Source organism: Calonectris borealis, chromosome 9 (assembly GCF_964195595.1).
Source record: "Calonectris borealis chromosome 9, bCalBor7.hap1.2, whole genome shotgun sequence".
In the NCBI taxonomy this organism is placed as follows: Eukaryota; Metazoa; Chordata; class Aves; order Procellariiformes; family Procellariidae; genus Calonectris; species Calonectris borealis.
Genome location: NC_134320.1, coordinates 19,284,464 through 19,308,043, shown reverse-complemented (window position 1 = coordinate 19,308,043; position 23,580 = coordinate 19,284,464). Strand labels below are relative to the sequence as shown.

The 23,580-nt window shown below is 54.9% G+C and overlaps 2 protein-coding genes across 6 annotated transcripts in view; both read right to left on the bottom strand.

Moving 5' to 3' along the window:
- AP2M1 (adaptor related protein complex 2 subunit mu 1) overlaps nt 1-5,791 on the bottom strand; it is a 28,016-nt gene extending 22,225 nt beyond the window's left edge. Inside the window, exons 1-2 of one of the 2 annotated variants that reach the window (XM_075157251.1) lie at nt 5,678-5,731; nt 4,633-4,701 (exon numbers count right to left, since the gene is read on the bottom strand). The gene's annotated coding sequence lies outside the window, so the exon portion shown is untranslated. Of the gene's footprint in view, nt 1-4,632; nt 4,702-5,677 lie in introns of both variants that reach the window. The other variant, XM_075157250.1, reaches the window with a different exon arrangement.
- Nucleotides 5,792-8,326: 2,535 nt separating this feature from the next.
- The window catches only part of DVL3 (dishevelled segment polarity protein 3), a 32,167-nt gene continuing 16,913 nt past the window's right edge, over nt 8,327-23,580 (bottom strand). Inside the window, exons 2-16 of one of the 4 annotated variants that reach the window (XM_075157245.1) lie at nt 19,955-20,024; nt 15,941-16,062; nt 15,419-15,525; nt 14,119-14,254; nt 13,740-13,833; nt 13,327-13,396; nt 12,895-13,034; nt 12,621-12,697; nt 12,079-12,191; nt 11,713-11,763; nt 11,442-11,591; nt 10,460-10,591; nt 10,040-10,207; nt 9,225-9,437; nt 8,327-8,938 (exon numbers count right to left, since the gene is read on the bottom strand). In XM_075157245.1, the coding sequence (XP_075013346.1) occupies nt 8,514-8,938; nt 9,225-9,437; nt 10,040-10,207; nt 10,460-10,591; nt 11,442-11,591; nt 11,713-11,763; nt 12,079-12,191; nt 12,621-12,697; nt 12,895-13,034; nt 13,327-13,396; nt 13,740-13,833; nt 14,119-14,254; nt 15,419-15,525; nt 15,941-16,062; nt 19,955-20,024 (2,068 nt within the window). In that variant the 3' untranslated portion in view covers nt 8,327-8,513. Of the gene's footprint in view, nt 8,939-9,224; nt 9,438-10,039; nt 10,208-10,459; nt 10,592-11,441; nt 11,592-11,712; nt 11,764-12,078; nt 12,192-12,620; nt 12,698-12,894; nt 13,035-13,326; nt 13,397-13,739; nt 13,834-14,118; nt 14,255-15,418; nt 15,526-15,940; nt 16,063-19,547; nt 19,653-19,954; nt 20,025-23,580 lie in introns of those variants that run through there. The other 3 variants (XM_075157246.1, XM_075157248.1, XM_075157247.1) reach the window with 3 other exon arrangements.

Here is a 23,580-nt window from a genome sequence, read left to right as displayed (position 1 = left end):
CAATCAGCTTTCAATGACTCATTCTGCTCCTCTCCACAGTCAGCCTTTTCTAGGGAGCTTGCCCTACGCTGTTTTTGAGTTTCCTCAGGCTAATAGCTCACTGCAAGACAGTTTAAGAGCAAAGCCCATCACTTCTTCAACTTTTATCATTAAGTGCCTGGAAACCAAGATAACTCTAGCTGAAGCCTTTGGGTTAATGGTCCATCAACTGCATTTTTAGAGCTTTGCAGCTCCGCTCCTTCTGTTTCACTAGCTTGAACATATGGCGACCCGCTCCACACTGCTAGCTACAGCCCTGTTTTCTAGTTATAGTATGGATGGATTTATTCTAGTTAAGGTACAGAGAAGATCCACATCTATGTTGAATTCACACCAGTTGGTGACTAATCACCTTAATTTAGGAACAACAGTCCTCTCCCAACACACTCCGCATTCTTCAAGCGGCTAGCTACTGGGGTAGGAGTGAGATCTAACATCTGAATGCTGCTCCTACAAATACCTAAGGCCAGTACGCTTCCTACTCTTCTGCCAAGTACTCGCATTCCCATATACTTCTATTTCAACCCATAAATAGAAAGGAAAAAGATCATGAAGAGCATCATAGACAGACCACATACTTATACACACTTATAAACCCACTAGGAGTTAAGGCTACATAGAAATGTCTTTCCACTCAAGTGAAAATGAGAGCATTAAGATACACCTTTATAGCAACTGCGGCAAAGTTACATTAAGACAGCCAGCTACAAAAAAAGAACATGTATAAAAACGAAATGCTGGGATGCGGATTTGAATGCGGATTTGAATGCATTTCAGTAGTTACATAACCAAAAAGCAGCAGGATTAGCTGGACCTACAATGACTGACATGCACCTTCTTAAAAGAATCAAGCATACTCATCTCAAATCATACCACTTCTCATGCTGTGCAGGGAATGTGCATCAGGGAGTATCCCTCTCTCAAACCATCACGACACATTAGACGAAGCCCCAGAAGCCAGTCTGCAGCAGGTTAGCCGCAGCCCATAACCAAGGGAGTCCAGAGAAAGATAAAGACGCAATAAAGCACAGTATCTCAAAACCTGCTTTTGTCCACTGATTCTATCATAGATGGAAAATGCTCTGTTTATTAGGTCTGACCCAAAGACAGGTGGTTCCCCAAAAGCCATTGGACTTCGCCCTTTCAGACCTCCGTTGTGCCACACACTTGGAATGCGTGGGTGCAGTCAGGAGCACAGGCTCGGGCAGCAGGATCCTGTTGCTGGGCTGTCAGTAGCTTTACATATTCTGGGATGCAACAAGTGGCTGAACTGGGAGCTGCCTAGTGAGATGATGCACTAAACCTGCATTTAGCAAGTGGAGATTTAGCAGCTCCCTCCTGCAGCCTGTAAGAGCCCAGCCTTCCACTTCCATTGCCTCTTCGTGGATTCTGACCTAGAATAGCTGTAGAAAAAATGAACATCATACAGCATGGAGCCTTCTTAGACTAAACGAGGCAGACGTAAGGAATGGACTAACAAGCATAGCTTGTTCCCTCTGCAGCAGTTTATTTGTATCTGCAGCAACTCTTCCAGAAACACCACAGCAAACAGTACGAGTTCTCCAGTCTTTATCCAGTGCATTAGCCTCCCATGGTCTCTCTACTTGAGAAGCCATAGCATCACACCAGTAACAAGACACCACTGTAGTACCACAGTCATCTGTTCATTAGAGTATGAAAGACAAAGCTGAATTCTAGCCTAAATCCCAGATGTCATTAGCAATGTGCCTACAGCCTCACAGTACTGGAGCCACCATAAACCTTGAGCATATATTGGTATTTTTCCCTCAGGAAAGAGCAAATGCAGTTGTCTGTATCCTCCCACGCCAGTTTCTCTAAGTTCAGTGGAGGCAGAAGCTGCTGAACTCTTGAGCCAGGTCCGGCCGCTATCATGGCAGGTCTGCTCGGCAAATCCTCTATGTTCTCTCTTCAGAGGTGCAGTGGTAACATGGCAGCTCAGGCATAAATGCTCAGGAGCAGCCTGACAGCAGCGACAAGAGTTCTTATGCTGCCCCTAACAATATAACTACAGTTTCGCATTAGCGCCCAAGCACCAACAGCCTCAGGGTTTGGCGAGCACTGGTAGCATCCTGACAGTGCTGAATGCATTTGTCCATTCATTTTAAAATGCACCTTTGGGATCAGCTGTATTTTACTAAGCCAGCTGTGCGGGTGCTATTCTTACTACAGAGATACCTCTCCAGAAAAGAGTCTAGCACTACAGGTGGTGAAAGTAAGCACGTGACATGGTCTGCAGTTACCTTCAACTCAGCCGCTGACAGAGCAAGCCACTGAGGCTTGAGCAGCAGAGCTGAGGGGACTCCTGCTCATCTGCAAAGCCATTTTGGCCACAGCCCCACTGTGAGACAAGCTGTTAGCTTCATCGAGTTTCCTGTGCCATCAAGCACAGGGTACGAATAAAGACAAGATGATGGGTAGCGAGCCCAAGACCCAGCTACTCTGGGCTATGTCACTCCCATCACGGGACTAGAAGTTTCCCACAGCACAGACATCACTTAGTTTGAATGAAAACAGGAATGCTTACTTCTCTAATCTACACAGCACAACTAGGAAACAGCAATCACAAGTCAGTGAATAAGCTGGAATAAAGCAACCAACCCATTTAGTAGTCTATTAAAAGAAAGTTTGGGTTCTGACTTAACAGTAAGTAAGACTTCTGTGCATTAATGAGCTTATCTAACTAAGCAGTTCAAGGTACATTAGCTGCTAGAGTTCTCATCCAGGAAGAAACCAGAGAGGTATTGCAGCTCTCACCCAGGCTGAGGGTAAATCACCAACTCTAACAATTTCTGCATTCCAGAAATCAGTATGATCTTGGACAAGTGACAACAGTTGAAGCAGGACAGGCATTAGTCAGGCTGCTCTGGCAAACTGGAGTTATTCAGAAAACCAGTCCTTTCAGGCTAGCGCTAGCCATTACCAAACCAAAAGGCTTAAGGCTTACAACAATGTCATCACCCCATCAGCTAATCCAAGCATCTAAGCTTTGCTTAGAGGGCTGCATTAGCCACTTTCCAGGAGGCCATGGGCTGCACTTGGTTTTAAACAAGAGTAGCTGCAATCACTTCATCCTGGGGAAGACAGGCTGTGTAATTTAATTAAGAGGCATACCGTGAGCTAAAGAGCTACTGAGATAAACCCATCAATTTCAGAGAAACTATTCTATTTTAAACCCAATCCCATAAATCCCCATAACCAGTAGGCAGGAAGAGGAGCACGTTCAACTCTTACCAGGCTCTCCTCTTACAGTCTACTTCTGTGTGCCATACTGCGCACAGCCAGTCTGAAGAGTAACAAGAGAGAAATACTGACACAGGGAAACACGAGAACCTCCCTTACTCTGGTAAAACATCACAGGAATAGCGTTTAACACACCTCTCCACCCTACTTTGAGTCCAACCTTATCTGAACAGCCCCAATGCTTTTTTCCATTTCTACCAGTTCTTCCAAGGCAGTTTTAAAGTCAGTCTGAAGCAACTTCTACTTGCTTTTCACTCTTGAAACCTGAACAGTGACTTGCATTCTATTTATCTTCTAACAGAAGAGGTTAGAGACACAGACTGCAGTTTGAGTAAGAGCTTATATTCTGCAGACCAGTAATGGTCTAGGTGCCCTGACTTGCCAGTGTTTCTCTCTCTACTATTACTGTAGAGCAGATAACTGCATTTCACACTCTGTGCCTCAGCCTGCAAGCTTTTAGCTGAGCTGCCAACCTCCTGCTGAGATCAAAATAATATATGGCTTGCTAGTAACTTTTGACTCTGTAGGTCATTCACTAAAGGAGAGAAGCTGACTCTGCCACACAGACCAATTATATTTTGGCACCCCAGGCTGTACTTCTGTCCATCCTCCAGTTAACCCCAAGAACAGCCTTTAAATACTCCAATGGTTTTTAGTAGTATAAGCTTAGAAAACCAGTGCAAGATGTTGTGCTGCAAAAGACAGTCTTGGTTTTATAATTTCTTGATGCAGAGATGAGACAAGAAAAGTTTAACTAGGATCACAGGAAGTTTCTTTACAAAGCCCGTTTTGTTCAGTGATTGCTCCCATTCCGTCAAAAAAAAAAGAGATACTATCAAACCGGAGTGCATTTCCAGTCATCTGTGCTTCAAAGAACTCAAGATGTAACCCTTCACAGCCTCAAGACTCAACTCTTCAAAGGCCAGAATTGTGCTCTCTCAGGAAGAGGAAGAAGCCGGCCATAATACCCTTCAAAGATATCTCAAATGCTCTCCCTGGAACATGGCCAGTTTGCAGCCCAAAGAACGTCAGGTATCTTTGTCACTAGATGTCAGTAACATGGCACTTCCCACAGAAGAGAAGTGATGCCTCTCTTCTGACAGGGAAAATATGGAAGTAGGCAGTTCGGCAGCATCTCTTCAGATCAGAGATTGTCCCTGCAAGCAAAACTCACAGGGACATGTACAGCTTTTACTATAGGAAAAAAAACAGTAGCTACAGCTCTGACACCACTCAAGCAAACGTTGCCCAACAAGACATCACAGGAGCCCGTATGCAGCTAGAAACCTGTAATACCTAGACTTCTGAGCCGCAGAAGCCATCCAGACTCACCTATCTGGGAAAGTTCCAGGCTCGGATTTTGGCAGCCTGAGGCTAAAACTTGATAGCAGCTTTGTCATACTAAAGCAAGCAGAGAAACAGATCATGGAATCACACAGCTTATGGGTAGAAGACTAGATCAAAAGCAAGTCATTTCCTAGGCGGGAGAGAAGTCAACTGCACTGGACAATAAACAGAGGCTGCATTTCCTGCAGCTTTACTGAATCCAAAAACCTAGCCCAGGGAAGAATGGAAGTGGAAATGCATCTAGAAGAGCCATTGGATAAGAGCCCATTTTAAGCCTCAGAACAAGCATAGTTTAGCATCAGCAGCGCTATGTTCTGCCTCAGCAGGTTTTCCAGGGAGGAAGCTAGAGGGTGCAAGCCATGACCTAGCTAATTCACGTTTGTATCAGTAGTACAGGCAAATAATTTTAGGGGAAGTTCCTGCCCGATCCGACTATAAGACCTTTGCTCAGGCTGACCTAGCGCATCGGTGCAGGCCGTCCCTAGGCGTCCTGTGCCACACACAGAGCTTGACTCTATCCCCACCCTCACCCGGTTCAGCACCACAGGGCTGCCATCCCAGGTACTCTAGACAGATAGCTAATTAACACAAGCAATTAATAAACCCCCTCACCCCTAAGCAACGTGTGAGCGGATGAGCCAGCTCCGGCGGGGCTGGGGTCGCCCGGCACCTCTTCACCGGGGGCTGAGGGAAAGCCCCCCCCGGGAGAGCCCCGCTTCCCTCCCACACGGCTCCGCAAGGGGCAGCCCGGCTCCGGGGGGCACTCCCGCACCCCTCCTCAAGGGCAGCCGGCGGGGGACCTCGCCCCGCAGGAGGGCCCCCCCAAGCCTGTCAGGGCCGCGCCGCGCCCCGCGGGATAGGCCCGCGGACCCCCACCCCCAGCGAGCACCGAGGGAGCCGCCACCCGCTGCAGTTCGGCCACCGCCCGGACGCAGCCGCAGAGCGAGCGCCGCCGCAGGAAGCAGCCCAGAGAAGGGAAGCGGGCCGCACACCCCGCCGGGGAGCGGGAGGACGGCCCTGGGCACCTCACCTGCCACTGCCCGCCGCCGCTCGCTGCCCAGCGCCCAAGATGGCGGCCGCCGCCCCCCCTTCCCTCCGCGCCCCCCCTATCACTGCAGAGCCGCCGTCGCGCATGCCCCGCCCGCGCCCCACCGCCGCCGCGCATGCGCCACCGTGGGGAGGCGGGGCTCGGCGTCCGGCGGCGCCGCTCGGCGGGGGCGGGAAGGACAGTCCCGCGCGGAGCCTACCGGGAGTTGTAGTCCTGCGGCGCGGTGCGCGCTGGGAGTTGTAGTCCGGGGAGGGGACACGGCGTGGCCGCTGTGCCCACGCAAGGGGCGAGCGGCAGCGCCGGGGTTCCGGGCGTGGGGCCTCCCCTGCTCCCCGGTCCGCGTGGGGACCGCACAGGGGTGCGCCCGGGCAGGGAGGCTGCTCTTCCCCCCGTAGAGGCCTGAAGTCGCCGTGCCCTTCCACGGGGCTGCTGGCTCCCACCGCCCCGGCACCGCCCCGGGCGCTGGCCCCACGCACAGGCACCCCCGGGGCCCGCCCGCTCCCCCTCCTCGCACCGCTGCCGAGGAGGCTGTACCAAGCGCCGGGCCAGCGCCCGCTGGCAGACCCGCCCCCGATTCTCTCCCCACTCCGCCCGCTGGAAACGGGAGAGCGAGGGAGCACCGGGCGCCCGCGGCCAGGCCCCGCGCCGGAGAGCGGCGGCAGCGGGAGGCCGGGCCCAGCGCGGGCCCGGGCCGCAGCAGCGCAGCCCTCGGCACCCCGGGAGGAGTCAGCTGGAAAACAGGCTCAGGCACGGGGTGCCCTCGTCCCGCTGGGATCTCGCTGCAGAGCGAAAGGCAGGAGGACAGAAAAGGAGGCTGAAAAAAAAAAAACGAACACAAGGCAGGAGTCCAATAAAACTATGTTTATAAATAAAAACAAGGAGATTGGTTTTGTTTTTATAAAACCCAGCGGGCAGGGTAGGGCAAGGGCGTGAGCAGTGGCCAGGGAGGCTGCTGGGTGGCATCAGGAGAGGGGGGGACAGGCGGCAGCTTGCTGGTGACGAGACTGGGGAACAGGAGGGTGGCAGAGAGTGGGCCCCGGGCAGGCGGACTGCGGCGCGCAGAGGGAAGGGAGAGGCTTTGGGGAGTCACAAGGAGATGAACTGATGGCACGCGAGAGCTGGCAGAGGGGTTGCAGGGGCAACGCAGACCCCCCGAGGAGCAAAATACATTTCATCTCCAGCGTATAAAAACTGCAAACACAAGAACAGGAGGCAACGCCTGCAGAGAAAGCCACGGCGCGGCAGTGGGAGAGGGCGCCGGGGCGCCAGCACCAACAGGAGCAGGGTCGAGCGCATCTGTACCGTACCGTGCTTGGCCCTGGGCATGGGGAAGGGGGCTGCCCCCAGCCCCAGGCACGTCTCCGAGTACCCAGAAGAGGAAGGAAAAAGGGCAGGGAGCGCCGGAGCAAACGGACTCAACTGTCCTGACGCATCTGCGGGCACCGAGCCCAGAGGCCACGGTTCAGGCTGCAGCCTCCCTCCACAGAGAGCTCGTGTTGCCGCCAGGTGCTGCTCACAGCCCGGAGGGAGCAGGGACGTCCCAGCTCCGTCCCAGAGCCTCATCCCTCCCGGCAGCCAGGCCAGCTTGTGGCACTGGGGAGAGGGGGAGGCAGACTCAGGCCCTTCAGAGGGCAAATACAGGGGACCTCCACGTTTCCCCAAAGCGTGAAAGCGAACCAGTTGCGCCCCTCCCTCGTCTTCTAACTCCGTCCAGGCCCTTGAAGATGTCACATTGCCGACAGCAGCGTGACAGCAGGAGGGAGAAAGCCACAGCTGCCAGCCCCAGGCATGGGACAGCCCCTACAAACGGGACAGGCAGCAGTGTATCGCAGGCAGGAGGACAAAGAGCGGGATGGAGGAAGCAGAACTCTGCCCTTAAATCCCCCCCGAGTACCCAAGGGCAGGCGCAGGGCCCTGAGTCGTGCATGGCTGTGTGCAGGCATCCACAGCCACTCCGGGCTGAATGCAGAGGTACAGCCCCAGCCCCGAAACTCGTGGCCCGGGCAAGGTAAATGAGGATCCTGCCATGGGGCAATGCCAGGCTCAGACCCGGCCCAATACGTGGGCAAGAGGAGGGAGGCAAGAGGGAAGTGGCAGCATCTCTCCCCTCCCCGGAGGCACTGAAGCCCTGGAACATTCATGCATTAGCCAAAAGGCAACTACAACGGGATTTAAAACGCATATATAAGGCCGGACCCTGCTCCCCTCTCAGGGCTGCAGGAAGGGCAGGGCGTCTTCCGCAAGGGGGAGGAAAGAAGGCATCTTCAGCGCCACGTGTGCCCAGCGCCCTTGGAGCTCCGTGTCCTCCTGTCGGGCCACGCCACGCTCCAGCTCTCCCCCCCACGGGTGGCAGGCTCAGAGAAAGTCAAACACCCCGTAATTCTTTGCTGCTTGATAGAAGAAACACAAAAGGGTGAAAAGAAAGAAGAGATGTTTAGGGTGGAAGGACCGAGGCAGCAGCGACACACGGGCAAGCAGCACAGGGCGCTGGGACGGATGCGGATTAATGGGGTTAGAAAGGATGGCAGGAGGGAATTACCATCGGCAATACACAAGTCTGGTGGCGGGATGGGCTGGCAGCACCCAGCAGGCCTGCCAGGCCCGTCCAGCCCGCTCGAGGAGGGATTAGAATCAAGGTTTAGTTCCATTTATTTTTTTTTTCCCTTTTTTTCTTTTCGTTATCAAGACCAAAAAAAAAAAAAAAAACAAAAAAATAAAACCCAAAAAACAAGGGGTGAAGCCAGGGCTGGTCCTAGGAGACAAACGACGGGGATGGAGGGGGGAAGGAGGGGCAGCAGACAGACAGGGGACGGGCGCTTCACATTACATCCACAAAGAACTCACTGGGGTTGCCCATGGCCATTCGGAAGGACTGTCTACTGGCTGTCAGTTCGGGGGGCACAGAGGCCAGGTCACGGCCCGGCGGTGCCCCGGGGGGCCCCATGGCTGAAGGCGGTGGAGGCATCAGCAACATGGGGGGGCTGAAGAGAGGGGGGAGGCCGGGCGGCCCGTACGACTGCTGGCTGTGGTGGCTGCGGATGCTGTGAGCCAGAGAGTGCTGGCTACGCTGGCTGTGCTGGCTGGCCGGCACCGAGCGCTCGCTGGCCGCGCGCTCACGCCGCATGCTGCTCCTCGTGGTGTGGTCCGACTCGCTCCCGCTGCCACCTGACTTGGACTCCCCAGTCTTCTCTCTCTCCTTCCTCCTCTCGCTGCCACTGCGATTGGAACCGCTGCTCCGGCTCCCTGCGAAGCGCATGAGGCAAGGTTAGGTGACAGCTCAGACAGGCCAGGAAGAAAGGATGCTCCTCTAGCCAAGAGAGGACTACAGCACGCTGCAGCACAGCCATCCGCCAGCACAGCCCGTGTCTCAGTCTCCTTTCAACTCTGAGTCCCACAACCCTTCTGAGATGGCTTTTGCCCTGGCTCCCCCACACACAGGGCCTTGCCTAAGCAGCCTTTTCCTGCTGCTTCCCTGTACTGAACAGGGCATCTGCCCACCTGCAGGCACATTTTAGCCCTTTTCACTCACCTTCACTGTGCTGGCTGCCTGCACTGCCCCCTCCGTAGCTGTAGCCTGGGTCAGGGAAGCCGGGGTGGGGGTTGTATGGATGAGGCGGTGGATACTGATACGGGAAAGCCATAGGCCAGGGTGCGGCTCCTGGGTGTGGGAGTGGAGCCAAAGTGTCCTGATCGGAGGCGCCACTGGAACCATCGTGATCGTGAAGAGAAAGATTAGCCATGTCTGCAAGAAAGCAGAGAAGAGGGGTTAATCCAAGCAGAAAGACAACCACATGTGATGAAGCAGCTCCCTGTCCACCCTTGCTGACGGAGAAGGATGGGGTACACATGGAGATGCAAGAAGTCGGCACTCTCCCTGGTAGTCAATGCAACCATTTTTGCTTCCTGGCTGGGCAACAGCCAGGCTATCCGAGCTGCCACTCTAATACAGAGACCAGCTTGGTGGGAAAGGATCCCATCAGAACTACAGCTCACCCTGCCAATTACTTCCCCCATCCCTCTTGAGCAGAACCCAGTTGTCTGAGCACCACCCCCTTGCCAGCACTGGAAGTTCAGAGCCTGGAGGCAAAGTCAGTAAAGACTAAGACTCTGCTATGGCTGCCCAGGAGAAAAGATCACATAGTAGGTGACAGTGTCACCTTCCAACTTCATCACCCCAGCAGCATGACAAGGGAGCTGGGATATTCTTCCTCTCTAATGGTCTTTAGAACAAGGGGCCCAGCCTGATGGCAACGGCAGTAGCTATGTCCCCATAGTGTTAGCAGGGCGCTGCAGGACCTCAACCCACCTCCATCCTCTCCCTCCCACCCATGCCAAGTGCCATACTTCCACAGAGGTCCCCGAAGATGTAATAGCATTGCTCCGAGAAGGTGATCTTGTTCACGGTGTGTCGGATGTAGCCAGCCTTCAGCAGATTGCTGGCATATTTGCGGGATTCACGACGGTCTGTAAAGCCCTCCACATGGTGATAGAGCCAATCCACCACATCCGAACCTGCCACCAAACATCAGAGTTAAATACAGCAACAGAGAGGAAGACAGTGGCCCTTGAGGCAGCAGGCCACACTGCAGCCAAGACAAAGTGGGCCAAAAGGTGAAAAGGGACTGCACAGCCAAAGGTTCAATTTGTGACTCTGGCCTGGTCAACAGTTTATGGTGACAGAGATGCTCCCTTGGGCATCTGCTTGGAAAACAGGCCACCCATTCCCCACTCCCTGCCTCTGCTGCAGGCAGCACAGTCTCTTACCAATGAAGGCATTGGGGATGGTGATCTTCAGCCACATGCGGTCACGCACCTCCAGGCCTGACTCTGGTGAGGCCATAGCTTTGACAATGGTGGCCATGTCGCTGTGGATGGACAGGTGAAAGTCATCGAGGCCTGCGGTGTGGACGAAGGGAAGCGAGGCAGAGATGAGAGGGGACAGAAAAGACAACAGGGCTATATGAAAGCATCACACACAGGGAGGAATGGGCCAGGGGACAATACATCGCGGACAGCCTTGGGGCGCATGCTGTGTAATCCCCCTTCCAGCCTTCCGATGTTATCCTTCCCATGTCAGCCATTTTACCTTGTGCAAAACCCAGGCTAGAGTCTCCTTCCTTCCAACCAGTCCCAAGCAGCTGAGATCCAAAAGCTGCCAACTGAGCCTACACAGCCCAGCAAGGGAATTCTCTGCTCCTCACAAACTTACAACAAACTCCTGGCTTTTTGCCTTGCTCTCTAGACCCTTGCTTCAGGGCTCTGTATACTAGAATCACCCAAAACCTTCAGGAAGCAACCAAAAGAGCCCTGTGCTCAGCAGGACCCTGCCCCACTGCAAGGCTCTTTGCTCCCAGCTGCCTCCATCCTGCCCTATCTGCTCCTGGGAGGGCAATTTCTCCAGGGACAAGGTGACTCCCTCTGGTCTGGCACTCTCAGCCAGTAACCCCTGACTGCACTGAGCCTTTCCTTTGCACCTGCCACAGCTCCTGAATTGCACCCAGGCTCTTCTACTCTCCTTACGTAGAAGGCTGAAAAAGGTGGTATTAATTCCAGCCAGAATTAAACCCAGCCAGAACTCCCGCTGATCCAAGTGCCTGCCTGGTGAGAGCTGCTTCCCTCTTAGTCCCCTGGCAGGGCAGACCTTGCCCACCCCAGCTGTCCCCAAGCAGATGTATTGCTCCCGTTACAGCACAGTGAAGGCGAGGAAGCCGTGCAGCGGGTGGAGCACGGAGGCACGAGGACTTACGTTCGGTCTCTGGGATGGAGCTGGTGATGGAGGAGCTGGTGGAAGTGATTGTGCTCATGGATGGACTCATACCGTACGCTGGGTAGGTGCCAGTCATCGCTGCCGTGTGAGACACCCAGGCTGCCGGGTCGATGGGCCGGATGGGCTCACCTGCAGTGAAGAAAGAGTCAGTCAATAGCTATAAGAAATTATCCCCTCATCAAATCAACCTCTGGGGAGGGACAGGGACTCAGCGCAGCCTATTCCATCCCCAGCATCTGCCGGGACTCACCCGGATCGGAGCATGGAGAGTCTGGCCCAGCCCAGATCCGCTGGGGAGCAACTGGGAGAGAAAGAAGAGAGGGAGGGTCAGCAGGAGAGGTGCAGAGGGAGAGATCCCCCTATGGCTCAAGGGGGGGTTTCTCTTTCCTCTGGCGCCCCGAGCAAGTGACCCCCCCGCCCCAGTGAAACGCGTCCCCAGCGTGATGTGGGAAGGAGGGCTGGGCTTCTGGGCATTTTGGCCTGGGAATAGGACATAGCAGCCTCCGAACAGGAGAGCTGAAACCCCATCAAACCCCAATTCAGTGCCACATGGAATCACACACACAGGGGAGGAACAAGACAACAACCAAGTAAGTGCTTAAGGCAGGGCTCTCACATGAGCTGGGCACCAGCGTTAAGGGTGGGTCAGCTATCCACTTACTCCTGGGTAACGAGAAGCAGCCCCGGGGGCTGGGGTCCCAGCACTTGGCCACCGTCAGGGTGATGGGCCTGCAACAGGAAGGCAAGAGTTAGAACAAGAGCCCAGTGGCACAAACGCCTGCGTGATCGGCGGATGCTGTATGCTGGCTCTCTCCTGCGAGACAGGGAGAAGCTGCCAGCAAAGCGTCCTTGTCCCCCTCCAGCTATGGATTTCCTTAGTGGCTCGGACAAAATGATGTGACCCTGCTGAGGGTTGCTGATGACCCTAATGACACGGCAACCTCACAAAAAAGGGGCACAGACCCCAATTCACCACCATTCTGTTGGCTGCAATTCTTGCTTTGGGCATGAAAACCTAGGAATCAAAGCAACACCAAAAACATAAGTTCTGGGCTTCTGCAGAGCTGCTGGCAGAGCCGGCTGGAAGACACGACTCACACACCCCAAGCACACACCGTACAGCTGCCCATGGAGGCAAGGAACAACCCAAGTACTTACCCCGGCTTGTGCACAATCTCCCTCAGCACCCGCACAGCATCATCGTTGCTCATGTTCTCAAAGTTGATGTCATTTACCTGCAAACAACGCAAAGAGGTGAGCCCCAGAGATGTGACCAGAGGCTGAGCTCCCCACTCAGCTCAGCAGTGACTCAGCTTCCCTCTTCCAAGTGCAGCTTCCTGGGTTTAGCCTGCCAAATTGCGCAGGGAGGCTTCTGGGTCTTTTCTTACTGCTTTCCCAGGCCCAAAGATGGAGGTATGTGGGTGTTAAGTACCTGCAAGAGCATGTCTCCTGGCTCAATCCTGCCATCAGCTGCCACAGCGCCGCCCTTCATGATAGAGCCAATGTAAATGCCTCCATCCCCACGCTCATTGCTCTGTCCCACAATAGAAATGCCCAGGAAGTTGTATTTCTCTGCAGGGATGGAAAGAGAAAGAAGTAAGACGCCATAAAGCAGCAGGCACAAGCCCTAACCTCAGACAAACCATGTGCTAATAATGGTTGCTTGCACCTCTTTCCCAGAGAGATGTCCTGGGATGCAGACAAACTCCTGAGAGACCAGTGCTTCAAGACAAGCCACTTTCCTACAGAATCCATCTCCTCGCTCCTCCCCGCATGTGTTCTCTTTGCCCCCTCCCCAGTTCCCTCTCCGCCACCCAGTCTCGCTCTGGAAGGACTGCAGGCTCCATGCACACCTCCCACTCACCCATGTTCAGCGTGACCGTGATGATGTTCAGGGACATGGTGGAGTCTGTGATGCTGCTGAAGGACGATGACTGCAACATAAGTGAAACATGAGATGTCCTCCTGTGCCTCAGTAACATTCCCAGCCCCAGCTCCCTCCACTTGTGCTCCCTGCCACTCCCTGTGGCACCACAGCCACCACCTACAACTCCAGCCTTATGCTGGGAGCTTTGCAGAGCCAGAGGGCGTCAGCCACAGTCCTTATGACCTCTCTACAACCAGGACAAGGTCTATGGTCCCAGCTCTTGAGGCTACGTTGGCTTGGGAAAGGTTTACAGCACTTTATGAAGTCCCTGATCAGCCCTGGAGCACTGAGCGGACAGATCCACCAGGCAGCCCGCCTTGCCCTCCCAAGGATACCCAGCCCCTGGGTACCCGCTCAATGCGTGGAGCCTTCTGTTTCCGCCGGCGTCGCTTGTGCCTCCTCATTAGACGGGAAGCACTGCTTTGCTCTGTTGAACTGCTAAACCTAGAGGCAAAAGCGAGAGTCAGCTCTTCTGCTGCCAGGGTGGTGGCTCTGGCAGCAAGAGAGCCACAGAAATGGCACAGGGAATAGAGGATTGCAGGGGCAGAGGGGCAGAACATGCTCGTGGGAGACAGACAACAGCAGAGGGGGCTGCTGGGTGAGACTTGAGACAGAGGCAGGTCTGAGCAAGGACCCTGCAGCCCAGGATTACTGTGCCCTGCAAAGGCATCTTTCTGTGCTGGGAGGCAGGGGGAAGCTAGTATTCCGCCAGGATCTAGGCTCTCCTACCTGCTGGTGGAGTCATCTTCATCTGAATCGAAGAAGCTGGTGGTCTCCAGCTCACTGCTCATGAGCGTGGAGGAGCTCTCGTACCCGCCCAGGTCTCGGCGCCGCTCTCCCTTCACTGTCCCATTCACCCTGGGTGCTATGAAAAGACAAGACTCAGTGTGCTTGAGACAGGCTACAGGGAAACAACCCCTTTCCTTCCCGCAGGGCTCACGGCAACCTTCCCAGAATGAAACTGGCCATCAGACAATCCCATCTAGTGCCGGCCGGCTCTGAGTCCACCCTGAGATCATAGAATCATAGAATCATTAAGGTTGGAAAAGACCTCTAAGATCACCGAGTCCAACCATCAACCCAACACCACCACGCCCACTAAACCGTGTCCCCAAGCGCCTCATCTACACGTCTTTTAAATACTTCCAGAGATGGTGACTCAACCACCTCCCTGGGCAGCCTGTTCCAAGGCCTGAACACTCTTTCAGAAAATAAATTTTTCCTAATGGCCAAACTAAACCTCCCTTGGCACAACTTGAGGCCATTTCCTCCCGTCCTATCGCTGGTTACTTGGCAGAAGAGACCACCTCGCTACAACCTCCTTTCAGGTAGTTGTAGAGCGTGATGAGGTCTCCCCTCAGCCTCCTCTTCTCCAGGCTAAACAGTCCCAGTTCCCTCAGCCGCTCCTCATCAGACTTGTGCTCCAGGCCCTTCACCAGCTTCGTTGCCCTTCTCTGGACACGCTCCAGCACCTCCATGTCCTTCTTGTAGTGAGGGGCCCAAAACTGAACACAGGATTCGAGGTGCGGCCTCACCAGTGCCGAGGCACGATCACCTCCCTGCTCCTGCTGGCCACACTATTTCTGATACAGGCCAGGATGCCTATCTTCTGTGGAATACCTCTTCTACCACCACAGGATGGGGAAGAGGCTGATGGGCCACTACGAACAATGCTGCTAAAGTCATGGAAGACTTGCAGCTGGTTCCTTGGCAGAGCAAGGAGCAGCATGGAGTGGCAAGGCTACAGCACACTCTGCCTGTCAACTAAGGAGGACCGAGGCACTGCTGTCTCTTGAGGCTTCCACAGGAGACATCTGCTTTGCCCCCAAAGGTTTCAACACCAAGCTCTGATGCAACACAGGTGTTAGCTCCTGCCTCCAACATGAGACTATGGCCTCAGATCACTGAACAGCCTTTCTAAGCTGGGAAGTTCTGCAGAGCAGAGAGAGCTGCCCCATGTCTGGAGCTGGTGCCCCCACCGTGCCCCCGCCATGCCCTGCAGAGCTCTTGCCATGTTACCAACACTCACCATGCTCAGGCCCATCTTTCCGACGAGGTCGTTCCCTTTGCGATGACACCACCGAGTCTGTCTCTGTCTCATTGTCCAAGTTTTCCCGACTCCCCCCAGTGTTAGGGCTGCAATGAGATAAAAGGAACAAATATGTCCAACAGGGAACAACTTAAGCAGGCTCTCTCTACCTCTGTGCTGGCCAGCACGAGCCTCCAGCTATCAGTGGTCTCCTTCTTGAGGGACAGGAACAAAGGCGGTGAGGAACAACCACAGAGGAACAACTCATCTATGAGTGCAGGGCAAGGGACTGGGGGAAGCTGTGCCAGCTCTTTACCAACTTCCCTGCATTATTTTCAGCATGCCCTTGCTTGCAGAATAATGCAGCTCCACTTCGAATCTGCTCCCGGCCCCATCCTCCTCCCCTCTGGCTGGCTGTGATCCCTGCCAGTTCGGGTAGGAGCGTCCCAGCCCCTGGTCTGGATTTACAGCAAAATCACTACGGGTCCCTTGGAAACCAGGGTAGGTGTCCAGGTAACTTACTGGAAAGAGGGGGGCCTGGAGTCTCCAATTCCTCCCGTGCGCTCCATGGAGGGTGGCAGCTCTGTTTGGTTATCAGCACAGACCGAGCCAGCATCTGAATGGGAACCCTCTGCAGACACCAGCTGGAGGGACGAGAGACAGAGAATGAAATGTCTAGGCACTGGGAAAACGTTTACAAGAGTGGCCAAACGAGCTGGCCAAAAGCCTGCCTGGCCCAGGATCTCATCTCTGACGGTGGACAACAGCAGATGCCCAGGAGCGGATAGGGAACAGGCCAAGCATGTAGCAACATTCCCCCTCAACGCCTTCCCAGACGCCGGCTATTTGTGGCTCAGGAATTCCTGACCCAGCGGTGAAGTCCGGGTGGCTGACAGCCCTGCTTGGAGACTCCGACATCATCTGCACACCCACGCTGCACAATTTTTACGCTCAAGTAACCTTTAGCACATGTCCTGTGGCAAGGAGTGGATTCCCCTAGTTCTTCTTCCATTGGAAGAGGCAGCTACCAGGGATTCCTTTTCTTGATTTTACCAGCCTCTATGCCTCTGCCCTCCAGCTGTGGGACACAGCAGGACTTTCACCTTCCCAGCCCATGATGGAAGCTGGGGGTGACAGAGCTCACGGCTGAGGCTTTGAAGTAGACTCCAAAACATACTTTTTTTTCTGGTTTCCACAAGTACTTTGCAAACTTTCAGCTTGTGCCCAGCTAAGTGGCCTGGGCATAGCCTCCAGCCAACCTCTGGGAAGCTCAACAGTTTCCCCAGTGCATAAATTCAATAAAGGGTCAAAACCCAGGAACTATTTATACTAGCCATGCTTTGGGGCAGCCCAGGCACACCTACATCTGTGCCTCTGGCTCCAAGATAAACCACAAATTTCAGGGCTCAGGGAATGAGGTGGAGCCTCTCCTGAGGGCAACGGGCTCACCAGTGGGATGAAACAGAGGATAGCTCAAATGAACTGAATGGAAAGTGGTTTCCCCAGCATCACTCCCTGGTTTGTGCTCCAGGTTTGTGCTCTCCCCACTTTCAAGCCGCATTGAACAGGGCTAATTCCAATAGGGCCAGGCAAGCAAGCAACAGAAAGCCTCTTCCTTGCAAGAGACATTCAGGGACCCCCAAAGCAGAGGTGACAGGGCCCAGAAAGGAGCCCTCCCCTGTCCAGGGAGCAAGTCCTCAGGGAAAGGCTGGAGCTCTCGAGCATGGGAAGATCAATTTCCATCTCTGAGGACTTTCAAATGTGCTTTTCATGTCTGTACCACCTCTGTCCCCTGCACAGCATGGGCAAGCAGGGGGGTTGGCTCTCTCCCAGTGTCAGGGAGGGACCACAGGGCCCAGCGCCTTGATCCGCCCCAGACAACACAGGCTGTGGGTCAGCCTGGAGCCAGTCCAGGGAGGTGAAGAGACCAGGACAGGGGTCAGGCCTCAGCCTGTGTACTTGAACCAACCGCCAAGCCATCAGCAATCACAGGAGATGTCTGATCTAACAGAGGTGAGGGATGTGGCTCAGGGCAGAGGGATCATGAAACATGGGCCGGAAAGGAGCTGATAGCTGCTGCCCAAACTGCAACGCCCAGTGTAAATGCAGAGATAACTCTGCTGCCTGCTGGTGAGGGGACCACATGTGCAACACGGAGGCAGGAGCAGATGCTAACCCAGGTGCTGCAGGCACAGCCCATTTACACAGGTCCTGAGCGCTTCTCAGCATCACTGATGAAACACAAAGTTGTGCCCTGCCCACCTTCGAGAACTGGGGAAACCATGATAAAGGGGGGGATGGACCCCACACATTAGGGGTGGGGGAGAGAGGTCTGCGGCCAGGGAGGCATTGGGAACAGGGAAAGGAATGCAGCCACGGCAAGGAAGACAGAGCAGCCCCAAGAAAGCCACAGCCAAGGCAGCAGACAGGGCAGAGAGCACCCTGGGGTGCCAAAAGCTGCAGAGCCCGTCCCACAAGCCCCAGGACAAGCCCAACGGCTCCTGCTCTTGCAGCCGTCTAACCAGCTCTTGTCTCACACTCGGCTCAGCTTCCCTCCCTCCAGCAAGCCCCAGGCACACGCCCGGTTCGGCTCCCGGCACCTTCCTGGTGACTTGTCTTCCCAGGACACATCCCACTCCCTGAGGGCCACATCCTTGCTCTGGCAGCCACTGCCTGGGAGCACAGGGGAGAAGAGATGCTGGAAGGGGCCAGCATTACCTAGGGAGAAGTCACATAACACTCTATGTTTGAAGATCTCAAGGCAAGACCAGGCAAATAGATCTGGACAGAGGGAACTAGCCACAGGCAGCTGTCAAACAGCAGCGAGGAGGAGAGGAGAGGGGGTGTTCCTGAGCAGGGGGACTGATGGTGCCTTCCTCTAACACTCCCGGGGCTGGGATTTCCTCCAGGGAAGGTTTTGATAACCACCCTGCACTTTTCCTGCCTCTCGCACTGTCAGGAAATATTCGCTTGGATCCAAGCCCCCGTCTTTCCCTCTAGCTAAAATTAGTACCAAGTTCCTAAAATAGCCTCATCCCAGCCTGTCTGGCAGAAGCAGCAAAGCAAGTGCTCCCCCCTCCAGCTTCCAAACCACCCACGGACAAGGAGACTCTCAGCAGGGATAGAAAAAGGGATCATCAGCTGTGCATAAAGGTCTCCGAGACTGCCATCACCCTTCGTGCACAAGAGCTGGTAGCGGTGCTAACTCCAGGCACATCTGCCCCGCAAGGAGCCAGCACGCCAGAGCAGCAGCACGGTGCCCTGGTCAGATCAGACGGAGCTGCACCGGATCCATGCCACTCACACTGAGCAACCAGAGAGCCCCTACAAGGAAAGCCAGCGGCTGCACGGATGCATGGACCATAAGGAAAAGCACGCCAGGTAAAAAAAAAAAGAGCAATGGAAAGGGTTCAGAGACTCTGGGACTCCCCACTGAGCAGGTGAAAACAAAAGGCAGCTGGAAAGGGAGGGGTGGGGAGATGTCTCAGGGCAGATGCAGCAGCAGCGGGGATGGTGGCCAAGAGCCGGACAGGCTGTTTTCCGAAGGGCCCAGCTAACCGCTAGAGGGAGGACGGCAGGCGTCCGGCCGCCGGGCCTGCCAGCTCTTTGTGTGGGAGCCCAGCGCACCCTCTCCTCCCGGTGCGGGGCGCGGGCAGGACCCCACCCTGGCGCTGCTCCCCTGGCCAGCATCCCAGCGGGAGCCAGTCTGGCAGCAGGGCACCTGCCCGCCCGGTCCTGTCACCCCCGCCCTCCCTCCCGAAACACAGTCGCTTCATGGGCCCCCAGCTGAGGCCTATTTGGTGCAGGGATAGAAGCAGCATTAGGTCCGACCTAGCCCGATGTGCTGAGGATTTTCACCGTTTAGGGGCTATTTAGTGGCCTCTGGAAAAAGGCACTTGGCTTTTGGTTCTGCTCCTGGGGTAGATCCACGCACCCCCCTCAGCACAAACTGCAGCTCAGCAGAGGGGAAAAAGGGATGACAGGCTATGGAGACTGAATACCCCCTCCCGCCCCCCCCAAAAAAAAAGGTTCCCCTTGGGGGCGGAGGGAGGCATGCGGGCAGGGGACAGAGCATGTGCATGGCATGGCACAGAGGGAGAAGCTTGTCCTGCAGCTGCCCAGGCAGTACCTTTAGTCTTCAGGGCAGCCAAATCCAGTCCGCTTCACCAGCACTAAAGTCACTTAAGCCCTTTGCGCCAGTCACCGGAGCAGGACTTTCCTTGGAAAGCTGACCCTGCCGTAGGGGCACACGGGTTACGCTGCGGACAGGCTGGGACCATCACCTCTGCCAGGCATCAGTGCCCGCGAGCTCTCCACAGAGGCATCCCACATCTTCCCCAGCACGGAGGACTCAGCACTGCTCAGCCCCCTCTCTAGCTGAGGGACCGGAGCATGGTAATCCAGCTCATCAGCTTCATCAGCACTTCAACAGGAGGGAGCAGTTCCCGTGCCTTGCTTGGCACTATGCAACCCATCGGTGGTTTTCAGAGAGAGCAGAAACAGGCAGCGAGATACCGAAGCAAGGGGCTTGCTTACCCACGACACCACCCGGCCGTTGAAGCAGGGAAGCTTGGCATTGTCATCCGAGATTTCTTCCTTCACCACCCTGCAGAGGGGAGAGGAGGCAGTCAGAACTGGGTCCAGGACTTCAGGGAAAAAGGAGCCTTTCCCAGGTGGTTTGCACCCAACAACAGGCAGCCCAGGCCCAGGCTTGGGGATGGGGCAGGGAGAGGACCAGCAGCTCCCTCCCGCTGCCAGGCTACAGCTTCCTATGCCCACAGCCATGACTGGCAGGCTAGAGAGAAGACACGGGCAGAACAGGCTCTCCCGTGTGCATGCAGCTGGTTTATCCCCTGATACACATTTTAATCAGTCAAAAAAAACCTTCAGATGCATACTTCCACCAATTTGCTTATTTTTAAAGAAATACATAATTTAAACTTCTTTATAATGATCTGAAAGAATCACAACCTATGCCAGAGATTTCTAATAGATGAAAGTGAAATACGTTAAACACGCTGCCTCCCAAACGTTACTGTTGCTTTTTAATTACGTACACAATATTTCAACATCACTTCAAGCTTTATAGTTGTGCCACAATGTCATGTTCCCGCATTACACAAACAGCTACATTATTATCAGTCTTCACAGTGGAGGGAGCACTGATAAATTTTTTCCCCGACAGTAAAAACATTGGTTTTCTTTGGAGAGAAAATTTGTTCTTTCTATTTTAAATATCACCGGGTACCTAAATACTTTTTCCACAGTGAGTCTGCAATCAAAACAACTTGTAAATTCACCAAATTCAATTAATACCACCTTTGATACATCAAATTTAATGGCAAATTAGGCTTTAACAAGGCTCATTTTCTTTTCTATTCAATGACAACATTTTAAGCACTCTTCTTTAAAACAAAGACATCTTACAAGTAGTTTGTGATATTAATTTCCCCTTCCAAGCTATGTCTAAGGTAGCTTGACACATATTGTGCTTAAAAAAATAATGTAGTAACTAAACAATGAATAAATTATGTCTGGGGGGGAAAAGAATCCAACAGAAAAAGAACAAAAGAATGAATGTGAAACCAAGGGAAGCTATGTATTAAAAGAAGTAACTTATAAGTAACTAACAGAGTACACAGAGGTGGGATCCCATCAACAGCTCTGAAGGGTCCCCAAGCCAGTCCCCAACTCACGGAGAATCGAAGAGGTTGCGAGCGTGGGACGCGGAGCTGTGACCCATTGCCCCAGACTGTCAGGCAGTCCAGGCACTGCCATCAAGAGGCAGCAGGCCAGGGCCCGGGGAAACAGGTACTCTGGGCTCCCGGCTGCGCTCGCTGGTGCGCCCACAGCTGCCCAAGCCGTCACTGAAAATAGGACGGCAAGGCTCGCCAACACTCGCAAGGCATCAGCAAAAGGCAAATGAACAGTGCTGTAAGACCAAAACCCGGGGAGCAGGCTTGCTCCACTCTGCCAGCCACGCTGGTTGCTCCGGTGTCACGCACGCTCAGCAAAGGGCTGTCCCACGGGGTGAAAGGCAGCACGTTGGCTTGTCTTTGCTGGCAGCTGGCACTCATGACCCCTGCCCAAACTGGAGAGCCAGCAAAGGGACTGGACAAATGCTACCCATCCCCAGAAGGCACAGATGAGGAGGTCACGGTTTGAGCAGTCTAATCCACTCCCAGGATGTGCGTTAATTCCTCTTGCACAGATGGAGAAGCAGGAAAAGAGCAGTGAGGATGGATTAAAACCCTCCTGGCTTAATGCTTCTTCAGCATGCCCTGGGCCAGCCTCTGCCCAAAGCCCCTGCAGCCCAGGACGAGTATCAAACATGGGCAGTCTTCCCCAGGACCCGTCCTCTTCGGTGCCCACGCCAACCCTTTCCAATGCAGGCAAGTTGTTGTCTCCTCACTTCCAAGCGCACACACACAGACATGCACCCTGGCCTGGCTGCACTAGCATCCATTCATACTGTCGCCAGCAGCCTGGACTTCATCCAATTCCTAGAGAGAACTTCAGGCAGAGCCAATTTTCAGTGCTGCGTGCTGCCTGCTCAGGGACACAGAGCCCTGCCTGTGGGTGAAGGGACAGGGTGATATATTTGCAGGGTCAAGGTGACCAACCACTAAGCACAAATGAACTTTCAGTGGGGATAGAGGAAACCAATCCCCAAGACCCCCTGCCCACACTCAACTGCAATGCCTGATGGAGAACAAGCTCCTTCTGTCCTGAGAGCTGGTCCCTCATCGCTCCTATTACGCCGCTGCTGCCCCAGACATCCCAGGGGTCAGCTCCACCCCGAGGCAGTTTTCTCCTTCCTCCCCCAGCCACTACATTATTTATCACTATTTATCACCCAGCTGCCAGAGCACAATGGATTATATATTTAGACTCTACAGAGCAAAAACTGATAGTGCCGGAGTCGGGGACATGCTGAGCAGGAGTATCTCCGCAGCCTTGCTCACGTCTGTCACCCCTCGCACCGTCCCGGCTATTCGTGCCCTGCATTCCTCTCCAGCCTCAGCCCTGAGCTGTAGCCTTCCTCCCCCCACCTCTCACCACTCCCTTCAAGTCACACTTCTCACACGAACAAGACCGCAGGTTCACGTCAGAAGCCACCAACCGAGCAGCCTCTGGGGGAGCTGCGAGCGTGCCACGTTTCTCCTCTGCGGTTGCATGGGGAGGCAGCCATGAGATGAAACTGTCCCGTGGATGTGCTGGGAGGGAAAACCATCCTGTGAATGTGCTGGGAAGAGCCCCAGCTGATGGGGTCTGAACCCGGGAATCCCGAAAGAGCAGACCCAGGGGCTCAGGCTCTCTCGGTTCTCTTTCCTTTTGGCAGGAGCCACCACAGCCCAGGGAAAACATCTGCCCAAGGCTGATTTCAAAGGGACTGCTTTTAGTTTACTGTCCATCAGGGCAGCCCGGTTTCAGATTTTCCCATGTTTAAAGTCCTGCTGGGGGCTGGGCACAACACAGCTGAGAACAGTGGCCAGGAAAAACCCCTTCTATGGAGAGGCAGCCTGAGCCTTGCCCAGGCGAGTGTGGGTCCAGCCCCTCGGCGCTGCTGCTCTGCATGGAGAATCACCCAGCAGAACGGGCGCTCGCCGACCTCCGTCCTGTCCCTGGGGCCAGCTGACGTGCTGCGGCCAAGCTGCAGGCTCAGCGCCTGGCCCACAGGCCCAGCGCTCCCCGGCACTCATCTGCCTTGAATTTTCCAACAAAGAGACCTGCAGGAGGGAGGAAGGAGGGAGGAAGGAGGGAGGGAGGGTTACAGGGGAGGCAGGCCGAGTGGGCGGATGATTCAACCACCATCCCCAGCGACACGGGGCCAAGCCGGGGATGGGGGGGGGAGAAGGAGGGGACGAGGCTCTGGCTGCCGCAGGAGCCCGGCTGGGGTGTGCAGAGGGGGCTGCCAGGGCTGACACAAGCAGCACATCTGCTCCCATGCAGCTGGGGGAGGGGAAGGGGCAGCCCCGGCAGCAGGGAGGGAAGCGGAGGAAATCCAGCTCCCACCCTGGCTCTATCCCTACCCTCCTGCCGGCTTCTCCGGAAGAGCCGGCAGACCCTCTCCCCACGGCCTGGGAAGATGCCACGCTCCCAGCTTCCCTCCCGCTCCCTGCCGGCGGGAGCGGCTGGCAGCCTGCAACAAGGATGCAGAG